Source organism: Sinocyclocheilus anshuiensis, unplaced genomic scaffold (genome assembly GCF_001515605.1).
Source record: "Sinocyclocheilus anshuiensis isolate Anshui unplaced genomic scaffold, SAMN03320099.WGS_v1.1 scaffold3692, whole genome shotgun sequence".
Taxonomy (NCBI): Eukaryota; Metazoa; Chordata; class Actinopteri; order Cypriniformes; family Cyprinidae; genus Sinocyclocheilus; species Sinocyclocheilus anshuiensis.
The window spans coordinates 7500-20030 of NW_015546216.1; the positions used below are offsets into that span (position 1 = coordinate 7500).

General features: G+C 38.5%; 1 protein-coding gene across 1 annotated transcript in view; it reads left to right on the forward strand.

The window, feature by feature from the left end:
• Window positions 1-12531, forward strand: part of LOC107701446 (pumilio homolog 2-like) — a 25346-nt gene that overhangs the window by 6247 nt on the left and 6568 nt on the right. Inside the window, exons 2-5 of the mRNA XM_016503451.1 lie at window positions 7185-7278; window positions 7475-7579; window positions 7680-7816; window positions 10712-10829. Of these exons, the coding sequence (XP_016358937.1) occupies window positions 7185-7278; window positions 7475-7579; window positions 7680-7816; window positions 10712-10829 (454 nt within the window). The remainder of the gene's footprint in view (window positions 1-7184; window positions 7279-7474; window positions 7580-7679; window positions 7817-10711; window positions 10830-12531) is intronic.

Below are 12531 nucleotides of genomic sequence, written 5' to 3' on the forward strand. Positions count from 1 at the left end.
CACACACACACGATGCGCAAAACTCCGCATTTGAACAGTCAATAGCAAATACTTAAACTAATAACAAAACAGTAGCTGATTCAGAAGCGCCAGATTGTCATAGCAAAGTCAGAATTACCTCCTCTCCTAGGTTCACGAAACGGTCGTCCATAAAATGCATTGCTGTTCTGTTGTAAGTAATCTTAAAGATTCCTAAATGCATCTACTTTCGGAAGGCCAAATAAAGTGCTTTTGCTTTCGCCTAGAAACACACAGCGTCTCCCTGACATGGCTGCATCAACACTAACTGCGGTTACTGAAACCACGCCTTCTATCTTTGCGTGCACATTTGGGCCGCATTATGCTAATATTGCCACATAGTGATGTAGATATGTTGGGGCGTGTTTGAACGAGCCTTTTTAGGGGGGCGTGGCAGAGTCTTAACTTTGATAAAGAATATCTCTTTGGTTTTGAGACTTTAGTCTTTGCAACTTCAGGGATCTTATCTATGCACAATCAGCTTGTAACTCTCCAAAGAGAAAGGAAAACTTGAAATCGCATGATATGACCCCTTTAATAATTACTACATTATTATTCATAATATAGTTCTTTTTGTTTTCTGTGGTAAAAAATAAGATTTTTTTTTCCATTTTATATCTATTTAAAGCTGCAGTCTGTAAGTTTTGCCTCTTTGTCTCCATCTCTGTTTGAAAACCTACAATTGCAGTTATTTGCAGAATTATCTTCCTTGCTTGGGTTGTGCACTGGCACTGGTTTTGAGGTGTATGTGTGGCTGTCACTCACTGCACCAGTGTGGATCCTGTACTTCGGAATCACAGATTCTAGCCTACGTCTTGGAATATATGACCCAAATAATTATTTTTCACTGGATATTGTCATCTGAACAAGTAACGTACAAGTAAGTACAAAGTAATGATTGTAAAGTAATGACCAAGTATCAAGGGGAAGGGGTGAAAATATTCCCCTAAGAATTGGGACCACTACTATCCTGTCACACGTCATACGTCGTCTAGCTCCTACAATACACACACCTATACTGGTGTGCTGGTGTGTGCATTAGAGCCTTTAATTACCTTTCTATATTAATGCGCTGCTTACTGACACACACACACATATCGGAGATCGCGCAGCTCACACATCCAGGAGAAAAGAAACTTGTCAACGCTGCCCCACGACTTTTATTAATAACAGTTTAAATACTGAAACGCTACAATATATTTTCCAGCAACGAGAGGATAAAATCGCTGTTTTTAAGTAAACTCATTCTAAAAAGAGAAACGCACAGACGCGCATACACGCAACTTTCATCTCTCTCTCTCTCTCTCTCTCTCTCTCTCTTAATGATATGACGTTAGTTAGCAAATATTAGCGATTTTTTGCTACCATTTCTTTGAGTAACATGACCGTAAACATGAACTCACGATTGAATGTAACATAAAACAAATGATTACTTTTCGTTAAAATCTTTATTAATTCCAAAAATGCTTACATTTATGTCTTTTTGTTGGCTCGGGCAGCCATGTTGCCGCTGTAGCCGGTTTACGCGGAGATAATTCATACCCCTTCGTTTGAAGTGTGGTCCCGAAAAATCTTCGTTTGAAGGGCTATCTGGCCCTTCCCCTTACCCCTACCCTTCCAACCAAAAGCAGTGATATGACGTTAGCAAATATTAGCGATTTTTTGCTACCATTTCTTTGAGTAACATGACCGTAAACATGAACTCACGATTGAATGTAACATAAAACAAATGATTACTTTTCGTTAAAATCTTTATTAATTCCAAAAATGCTTACATTTATGTCTTTTTGTTGGCTCGGGCAGCCATGTTGCCGCTGTAGCCGGTTTACGCGGAGATAATTCATACCCCTTCGTTTGAAGTGTGGTCCCGAAAAATCTTCGTTTGAAGGGCTGTCTGGCCCTTCCCCTACCCCTACCCCTCCACCCAAAAGAGAATCGAGACACCCCTACCCCTTCACGTGAACACACGAAACGGAGGGGTAGGGGAAAGGGGGAAGGGGAAGGGCTAAGGGGTAGAATTGGGATTGGGCCTAAGTGTCGTTGCATTATAATGTTTTTGTTAGCCTATCCAGGTGAAGCTACTAGATGCGGCGCTGCTGCATTGTTCACTAAAAATATTGCGGAAAAAGAGAACATCAATGCAGAGAAGATCTTGTTTACATCAAAACTGAAACCAAGCCGTTCACACTGAACACATTTCGCACATTTTCTAGAGGGACATCTATCACCATTGCACTCCCATCATTAAACATTATTTTAAACATTATGCACTTTTTTCCCACAGATAGTCATTATGCTTTGAATAAACGTGCATTAGTAATATTTTGATCGATGCGGCCTCTTGTGGCCTCAGGAGAGAAGCCAAAAGCTTTTCTTCACCCTAACTGAAATTATGCATTTTAAATTCGAATATAATTAGAATTTTGATATTTAAGTACAAAATTCGAATTTAGTTTTTCAGCCATTTTGACAGCCCTACATCAAACCGTGCAAATTATTATTACTGTTATACTTTGTTAACAACATCAGCATTGCGTGACTGTGTATAAAGTGTGTATTAGCGTGTAAATTTCAATTTCTGTACAGTCTAATCTCTAATTGTCATACCATTCGAGTTGCAAAGACTAAAGTCTCATATCCAAAAAGATATTCTTTATAAAAGTCAAGAGTCAACCACGCCTACCTAAAACGGCTCATTCTAACATGCCCCCACATGTCTACATCACGATGTGGGAATATTTGCATAACGCCACCCAAATGTTCACGCAAAGAAAGAAGGCGTAACTTTTATTCTTGCTGTAGTACTGTTGCTGCTGCCATGTCGTGAAGACGCTGTGTGTTTTGCTCTGAAAGCGAAACTACTTTGTTTGGCCTTCCAAAAGAGAACGATATCCGCTTTGTCATGCCTAAAGCTGATCCGTGCTGGTCGCTGAGGAAATACATCAACTTCGTGCTGTGGATCGCCGGATCGGCTTTCACCGTGGACGAAGTGGAGTCATCACATGTGGTTGCCGCAAGCCCGCCAGCCCCTCCTTTGTCGAATTCGCCAATCTCCACTCACTCTAGCCGCCCGGCCTCCGCTCACTCTAGCCGCTGGCCTCCGCTCACTCTAGCCCTCCGACCTCCACTCACTCTAGCCCTCCGGCCTCCACTCACTCTAGCCGCCGGCCTCCGCTCACTCAAGGCCGCTGTGTGTGACGCTGTGTTTCGTTGCGAAAGCGAAACTACTTTGTTTGGCCTTCCAAAAAAGGACAGGACTAGAAATCAGTGGTTAAGTTGTATTTGTATTTATATATGTATCAGTTCAACCCAAATATTCAGATGTGTGCAGCACAATTTATGGAGGACTGTTTCCTGATCCTGGTAGAGTAGACTACAATGCCGGCTGTTCTGACTCTCAGACTGTAAGTACGTTTTTTGTGTATTACGAATATGCCACTGACGATTCAAACGCAGTTTTGAGCAGTGTAGAGTAGCGCTTGTTGTTTGTCATCACAAATGCAGACACGGTTTTATGTTTATGCGGCGCGAGGCAACTCATAAAAAGACAGTATAAGTCATTATAATCCGTAATTATGTCCCCACTGGATGCAACAAATGCCTCGTTTATAATGGGTTTTATTGGTTTTGTCTCGTCGCCCCGGCCGGACACGGCATCACAGTATGGTAAGGGGCGTAACATTTCTGTCACATGCTTGAGGTATTCAGCCAATCACAATGCATTGTATAGCTGGCCAATCACAGCACACCTCGCTTTTCAGACCGATGAGCTTTGTAAAAATCGACACGTTTCAGAAAGGCGGGACAGAGGAGAAACAATAATGGACAGTATGTGGAAAATAATGTGTTTTTTTAACCTTAAACGACATAAACACATTTCATTACACCAAATACACAAAATAATGTTCTTTTTACCAACATCATATGACCCCTTTAAGAAATGTTTAACCCAAAAAGCTAATTATTCTTCCTTCGAACTGGTTCTCTTTAAAATACAAATTATGTGTAATCCCAGGCTATCTGTAATCAGATGCACATTTAAAACTGGAATATAATTTAATTTCTGTCACATGCGTTTCATAAACGCATAATCTTTTGACGTAATGACTTGGCGGCATGCTGGAATTTCCTGCGAATTTTTACCAGTACCACTCAAATTAGAAAACATTATTATAAGCTAACCGTTGTGAATCGGGCTAAAGTAAGGGGATAGTTTTGAAAACTGGCTGATTATGCACTCAAAAATTGATTTCGGATAATTTTTAACCGAAACAATTTACGGACTGCAGCTTAACAGAAGCATTCAAGTAAGAAATAATACAGGAATTGAATAATCAAATGTAAAAAAAAATCACTGCATAGTCTTTAGTGTATTAATTACAAATAAATGTATTATTAAAGTTGCAAAACTTATTCAGTCAAGGGTAGTAAATGATTCCCACTTTTGTTGTTTGATTAACATAAATGACAAACAGCAGCAGGTGTATTATATTAAGACAAATGCATTAATTTAATGTTACACATAAGATTTTGCCCCAACTGTTTGTTCATGTAAGACATAACCGACTATAAGAAAAAAATATGGAGAATCCAATTTGTAGTCATCTAATTCTTCAAACAAATAGAAAAAAAGATGGTTCTTTTGTTTTTATGCAGCAATGCATTGTAAAATGATTATATTCCTTAGCTCTAATAGTAATATTGTGAAATATTATCACAATTTAAGTTTTGTCAATGTAAGATAGACTCTGTTTTCTATTGAAATATATTTAAGTTGGCTTGAGAAAGCCAATTTACTGATCTACTATTTAAACGTATTATTATTATTCTTCTGAGCCAAATTTCGACACCTATCTCCTCCTAGAGCTTTTAAGCTAGAACCACCAAACTCGACCCAGACCTTCAGACTGGTCTGACTCGGTGTGCTATATCTTTTCTAACTGATCCGGCTTACGGTTTTCGTAAACCAGACTATCAAAACCACCTAAAATCATGGCCCATAGACTTGCTTTGAGGGGGTGAAAACTTTTATACAATTAAACTTATGGTGTATTTAAGCTGTCTGTTGGTATAGCAAAGCTTAACAACTCTCTACTGAAAAAACAGCTAAAACCAGCCTAAGCTGATTGGCTGCTTTGGCTGGTTTCCCAAGCTGGTTTCAAAGTGGTTTTGGCCACTTTTTTAGCAGGTCAGGCTGGTCTTAGCTGTTTTTTAGCTGTTTTTTTTTTTTTTACTAAATCAACTGGTTTTAGCTGGATTAGCATAGAAAACATGTTAACAAAATGCTAGTAACTTGTTAATCATGCTAACAACATGCTAGTAACATGCTAATCATGCTAGAAATGTGCTATCAACATGCTAATAATGTTAACAACATGCTAGCAACATGCTAATCATGCTAGAAACATGCTAGCAACATGCTAATCATGCTAACTACATGCTGGTAAAATGTTAATCATGCTAGAAACATGCTAGCAAAATGCTAGTAACTTGCTAATTATGATAACAACAAGCTAGTAACATGCTAATCGTGTTAGAAACGTGCTAGTAACTTGTTAATCATGCTAGTAAAATGCTAGTAACTTGTTAATTATGCTAAAAACATGCTAGTAACGTGCTAATCATGTTAGGAAAATGCTAGCAACTTGAGAAACATGCTAGAAACATGCTAGCATCATGCTAGTAACATGCTAATCATGATAGCAACTTGTTAAACATGCTAGTAACATGTTAATCATGCTAATCATGCTAGTAACTGGCTAATCATGCTAACAACATGTTAACAACATGCTAGTAACTTGCTAACCATGCTAGTAATATGATAGTAATTTGTTAATCATGCTAACAACATGCTAATAACACGCTAATCATGCTAGCAACATTTTAACCATGCTTGTAATGTAAGTTCATTTTAATCTATCTATCTTATATTGCCTTCAAAACATTAAAACTTTAAACTGTAGAACTACTTAAAGCTATTACAATGTTTTCAACCTTTCTGGCCTGGCTTTTTCAAGCCAACTTTAAAGTTTGACATCAAACTTTACTCATCTAGTTTAAAATGTAATTAATTCCTGTGATGGCATAGATGAATTTTCAGCATCTTTTCCTCCAGTCTTCAGTGCCCCACAATCCATCAGAAATTGGATTATTGATGCTCAAGAAACATTTCTTCTTATCAGTGTTGGAAACAGTTGTTCTACTCTCTCTCACACACACACACACTCTCTCACACACGCACGCACGCACACACACACATACATACATACACATATATATACAAAATACAAAATGAAAACAAAAAAACTTTTGAAATGTTTTACTTTACACGTAATGAATCTAGAATATATGAAAGTTTCACTTTTTGAAATAAGTAACAAAAAATGAACTTTTTCAAGATATAACAATTTTTTTAGATGCACCTGTATGTATACAGGTGCATCTCAATAAATTAGAATGTCGTGGAAAAGTTCATTTATTTTCAGTAATTCAACTCAAATTGTGAAACTCGTGTAATAAATAGCAATGAATTGTCTTCTGGACAACTGTCAGATCAGCAGTCTTCCTCATGATTGTGTAGCCTAGTGAACCAAACTGAGAGACCATTTTGAAGGCTCAGGAAACCTTTGCAGGTGTTTTGAGTTGATTAGCTGATTGGCATGTCACCATATTCTAATTTGTTGAGATAGTGAATTGGTGGGTTTTTGTTAAATGTGAGCCAAAATCATCACAATTAAAAGAACCAAAGACTTAAACTACTTCAGTCTGTGTGCATTGAATTTATTTAATACACGAGTTTCACAATTTGAGTTGAATTACTGAAATAAATGAACTTTTCCACGACATTCTAATTTATTGAGATGCACCTGCATACAGGTGCATCTCAAAAAATTAGGGTTGCCAGGAGCAAACAATGGAGTGCACTCTGCTGGACAAACTAAGTAATTACACCATTGGCAAGCATTTTATCTGCGTCATATGTTCTGTAAAAAAATTTCATATCGGTGGCATATCTGCGGCATATATGCCGATGCAGATATATCTGCGACAGGTTCATATCGGCCGATAAAATCGGCAAAGCAATAAATCGGTCGGGCTCTTTTTTTTTTTTTTTTAGTAAAAAGATGTAGTATCATGTGTTTTTGTGTTGTTGTTTTTTTTTTTAGTTGTTCCAGAGATCCAGTCATCTTACAGTTCAGCAGTTGACCGCAGCACAGCAGCAACAGTACGCCCTTGCTGCAGCCCAACAGCAACACCTTGGTAACATTATTACTTTCAGACTTGTATTTTCATCCAGAGACACTCTGTCTCCTATATCTTGTTTCCACCATAATGTTTTGTTTTGTTTTAAGAGGGCAAAAGAAGACACAGTAAAAGTTCAATAATTGAGTGTTTAGTGGTTCAATTTCATTGTGCAGGAAGGCTTTGAAATGAATATGGCCTGTTGTTCCGGTAGGCCTTGCACCTGCGTTTGTGCCAAATCCTTACATCATCAATGCTGCCCCTCCTGGAGCAGACCCTTACACCGCTGCAGGATTGGCAGCAGCTGCCACACTTGCAGGTATACACATGTACACACTTTATAAATATCAAGTATGTTATAGAAAATCCTGGGATCTTAAATATGGAGTCCTCAGTCTAAAGCTCATGTTTGTCCATAGGTCCAGCTGTAGTCCCTCCTCAGTACTATGGAGTGCCGTGGGGTGTGTATCCAGCCAACCTCTTCCAACAACCGGCTGCAGCTGCTGCCAGTCATTCCGCCAACCAGCAGGCGTCCAGTCAGGGTCCAGGACAACAGGTTGATGACATTATCTCAACATATAAAGCTTTGGTCACACTAGACTTTGAACATACAGAATTTCTTTGGACACTGCAATGGTTGTGATATGACGTCACACTCCGCAGTGTTTTTTTTTAAAACCTAAATTCAACACAATAAACAATAATAATTCCAAACTGTAAAAAAGTGCAGTGTACTCCCCTTTTCTGCAGTGCTGCAGTTTTTAAATGTATGTTCTTTAAATTCATGTGGTGACTTATCAATCTTCTGTTGGTCTCACGGTTTCATGTGATACTATTTCGTAGGTCAGAGTTTACCAAACTTGAACTTTGGAACGCAGAGCAGTGTAAAAACTTCTTTGAATGCAAAAGAATGAAAGTCAGTGGATTGAAAAGTGTAGTGTGACCGGCCCTTAAGCCTCGTTCATTGTGTTACATTACTTTTAGGAGGATTTGAAAGAGATAAATAGATAGCGCTAACTTGTACTGAACCAAGGCTATCGACAACAATTGTGGCATAATGTCGATTACCGCAGAAAATAAATTCCACTTGTTTTTTGTAAACTCATGGATATAGTAAGACATGTTGGTGGAATCACACAAGGTTTTTTTAAACATTAAAATGCACACTGTTGTTATATCCAGTCTTCATCACCTAAATGCATATGTAACACATAACCAGAAGTTAATTTGCCTAGATCAGTGGTTCTCAACCTTTTTTTCCACTGGGCCGCACTATGGTCCAACTGCAAGTCTCACGGGCAGCACGCATATCATTTACATATTACGTCACCAATACAAACCAACCAGATTATATATATTATATTATATATTATAATATTATATAATATAGCCTAAATATATTATCTAATCAATTACATTCATTAAAATAAATAATTATACTCACCATTAATAAAACACCTGATGCTGTCGGGAGCTGACAAATTTTGTGAAATTCCGCTCGAAAGGAGTTACAGTACAATGAAGTTGCAGTCTGTAAGACGCGCACGGAAGCGTGACTTGACGCGCAACATTGCAGAAAATGTGCGTTCACCAGTGTAACCTATGTTGATCCACATATGGAAAACACTTTCGAATTTAATAATCTGAGGTTCTCTCCAGAGATGTTTTGCCACATTTCTGCAATTAAGGATGATTGCTGCGTAGTATGGGTGTTTCCTTTCGAACATCTTCAAGTGAGTGGCGGGGCAAACCGAAAGTCCAGAACTCTCCTACCTTCACTGCTTATAGATTATTGTTGTTTTTATGTGTTCCTTTGCTGGCATTTTTCACATTTCGTTTTTCTCCCTTAACAAATTTGTCCATCCTGATGCTCAATTTTACCGAATTAATGGCTGCTGATGACTATTTGAATTTAATTCTGCCAAAGTGCACACTTGTAAGTGTTCGTTAAATGCAAAACGTTAATTATGTGAGTAGCCTACAGGTCTGCTCATGTCTGAAAATAATATATGAAAAACAAAATTATTTTACATAAAAACATAAAAACAAAATTATTTTACATAACTAAAACATTATAGCTTATATTTGTTTAGTACATTTTTAAATTAATGTAAGAACTAAAATGAATTTTAAAACTGAAAGTTATTTTTAAAATTGTGTTCAGGATGGTGGGCCGCATTTGAATTCATGACGGGCCGCATGCGGCCCGCGGGTTGAGAACCACTGGCCTAGATGATTTAGACCAGTGGTTCTCAACCTTTTTGACAAGAGTCTTTGTAGATCATTCTCATAATTTACAAAAATGTTCAAAGGCGCCCAGCCCTAGTTTTGTTTTTCAAAACGTATTTAATCTATGGGCACTACTAGTTTCTGAAAACTAAAAAAGTAACTACGGTAATTATAATGAAGTCACCCAAACCCGTCGTTCCAAACCCGTAAGAGCTTCGTTCATCTTTGGAACACAAATTAAGATATTTTTGATGAAATCCGAGAGCTCTCTGACCCTCCATAGACAGCAAGGGTCGTACCACAATTAAGGCACAGAAATGTAGTAAGGACATCATTAAAATAGTCCATATGACATGAGTGGTTCAACCGTAATTTCACAAAGCTCCAAGAATACATTTTGTGCGCAAAGAAAACAAAAATAACTTAATTCAACAATTATTCTCCTTATCCCGTCTGCCGTGGCGTGCCGCCATTGTGGAGAGTATCACGACGCATGTGCGTGCTTTCCTCTGCATGTAAACAACACATGTGGGTGCTGCTCCTTACGTTGAACGTGCCTTGTTTACGAGCAGAGGACAGCATGTGCATGCGTAGTTTACATGTAGAGTAAAGCACATGCATGCATTGATACTCTCCACAATGGAGCCTGGTTTCTCCCAAGGTTTTTTCTCCATTCTGTCACCGATGGAGTTTTGGTTCCTTGCAGCTGTCGACTCTGGCTTGCTTAGTTGGGGACATTTCATTTCCAGCGGCACGCCACGGCAGACGGGATGAGGAGAAGAATTTTCTTTGGGCACAAAAATATTCTCATAGCTTTGTAAAATTACGTTTGAACCACTGATGTCACATGGACTATACCGATGTCCTTACTAAATTTCTGTGCCTTGATCGTGGTAGGACCCTTGCTGTCTATGGAGGGTCAGAGATCTCTCGGATTCCATTAAAAATATCTTAATTTGTGTTCCGAATATGAATGAAGGTCTTATGGGTTTGGAACAACATGAGGATGAGTAATTAATGACAGAAATTTCATTTTTGGGTGAACTATCCCTTTAAGTCATCTTTGGCTCAGCCCCATTTTCACACCTTGCTCGGTTAGAGCATTTGTTTCATAACTTGGAGCGTTTTCTCCTTTAGTTCATTTAGGCATGAAATCTTATATGAATGTAAAGCTTAGAGGAATGCAGAGGTTGCATTGTAACTCTTCCCTCGCCTAATCCAGGTGATTCGTGCAGGGACCAATCAGCGACCTTTGACCCCTGGCCAGAGCCAACAGAGTCAGCAGGAATCCCTTGCTGCAGCTGCTGCAAACCCAGCGCTGGCCTTCACAGGCATGCCAGGTGAGTTATGGTTTGACCTTTTCTTCCTGTTTTAACTTCTGCAGGTAGTATTGGGTTGGTTGTTCCTTATATCATAGGCTGTGCTTCATTTCCGTTCATCTGTGTGCTTTATTTATGTGGTCTGGGAAGCTGAGGAAATGTGTTTTTGGCAGTGGTGGAAAAAGTACTGAAAAAATATACTCAAGTAAAAGTACCATTACCTTCCAAAAAATGTAGTTTGAGTAGAGTAAAAGTACTTGTCCAAAAAAAAGAGTAAAAGAGTAGCCTATTTAAAAGTACTCATGAGTATTGAGTAGTGAGTACTGAGCTGTGAATTCTTCACCCTCATAATAAACGCTGTACACCGCAATTGATACATTTGAAAAACGTTGTACATTCTGTAATTCACATTATCTTGTTTGTCATAAAGAATGAAGAATATCTATCATCCAGCAGTATTAATTTTGACTGCCAACTCTTTAAAATACATAAAAACAGCACGGAAACAGTATTCAGTTGAAGAAAAGATTAAAGTTATTCTCAGTACAATCATCCCCATTTAAATCATAAAGTCTGAAAAAATAGATTTAAAATCATGTGTAAGGCCACTGAGACAGCATATGCTGTTGTTGCACATAAAATATTAATGATAAAACAGCGCAAATACAAACACCATTAGAAACTCATAGTTCAGCATCACACACCATGATATGGGTTAAAATGAGAGCCCATTTCTCCCCAAACATTTGGGATAATGTAAGTACACAAGTCAGCAAAATATATAACACCGTTCTAGTGGTTTTTGGATATTTGAATAAAAAAATCTTACATATTGTGCCTTTAAATAGCGAAGTATTTCTGGGGAAACTTTTTCAAAGGAAAACACACACACACGCATGTCTCTTTGCTGAGTCTCGGTGAATCAGCAGCATCCACAACTGAATGGAACAAAAAGTGTTGAACTTGAAAATTGTTTACACGCGAATGCACTTGCTAAATGAAGGCGGATTGTATAAAATGGATAAAAAAATAAAATAAACGTTTATTAATGAGCTGCCGTTTTATTACATCACGCGCTGGCACAGATGCAGTAGCCTATATTAACGCCACGGGTCATCAATGGCCCTGTCCCAAATCGAACACTTCATGTGCACTTGCAGTCTTATGTACTTACAATGGCCGCCGTGTGCGTGTGTCCATTAAGTCCACGAGACCGTAGGGTGTCCCATTTGTCATTTTAGTGTTCAGAAGGGTGCTCGCAAGCTTACGTGCAGGAAAGCACGCGCATACAGTAGCCAAGTTTCCATTCAGTTTTTGAGCTGTTTTGTTATCGACAGAGAATATGCGTAAAAAAAAAACTTTGCGAAATTTGCTGTGTCCAGTCTGTTTCCATCCAACTAGCCTTTTACTGATAAAATGGTGTGCGTGATGACGTCATCCCTAAAAAAACGAATTGTCGCATAAGTTTGTGTATCGCAAAAAAAAAAATCGCCCTTGAGATGTTTCCATACCTACCCGACAGTAAAAGCGGCATTACGTCACGAAAGTGCGGACTCAGAGGAAGAGGGTTTAGGGTGCCATTTGGGAAGGTGCAGATTGGTCCTCAATTTATGTTTCCAACACACTTTGTCACAGTGCGCATCATGTGCTCAAACTCATCAAAAGTCAACAAGTTCAACAAGCAACAACGACTTATCCAAGTGACTGCTGCAGAACGCACGCG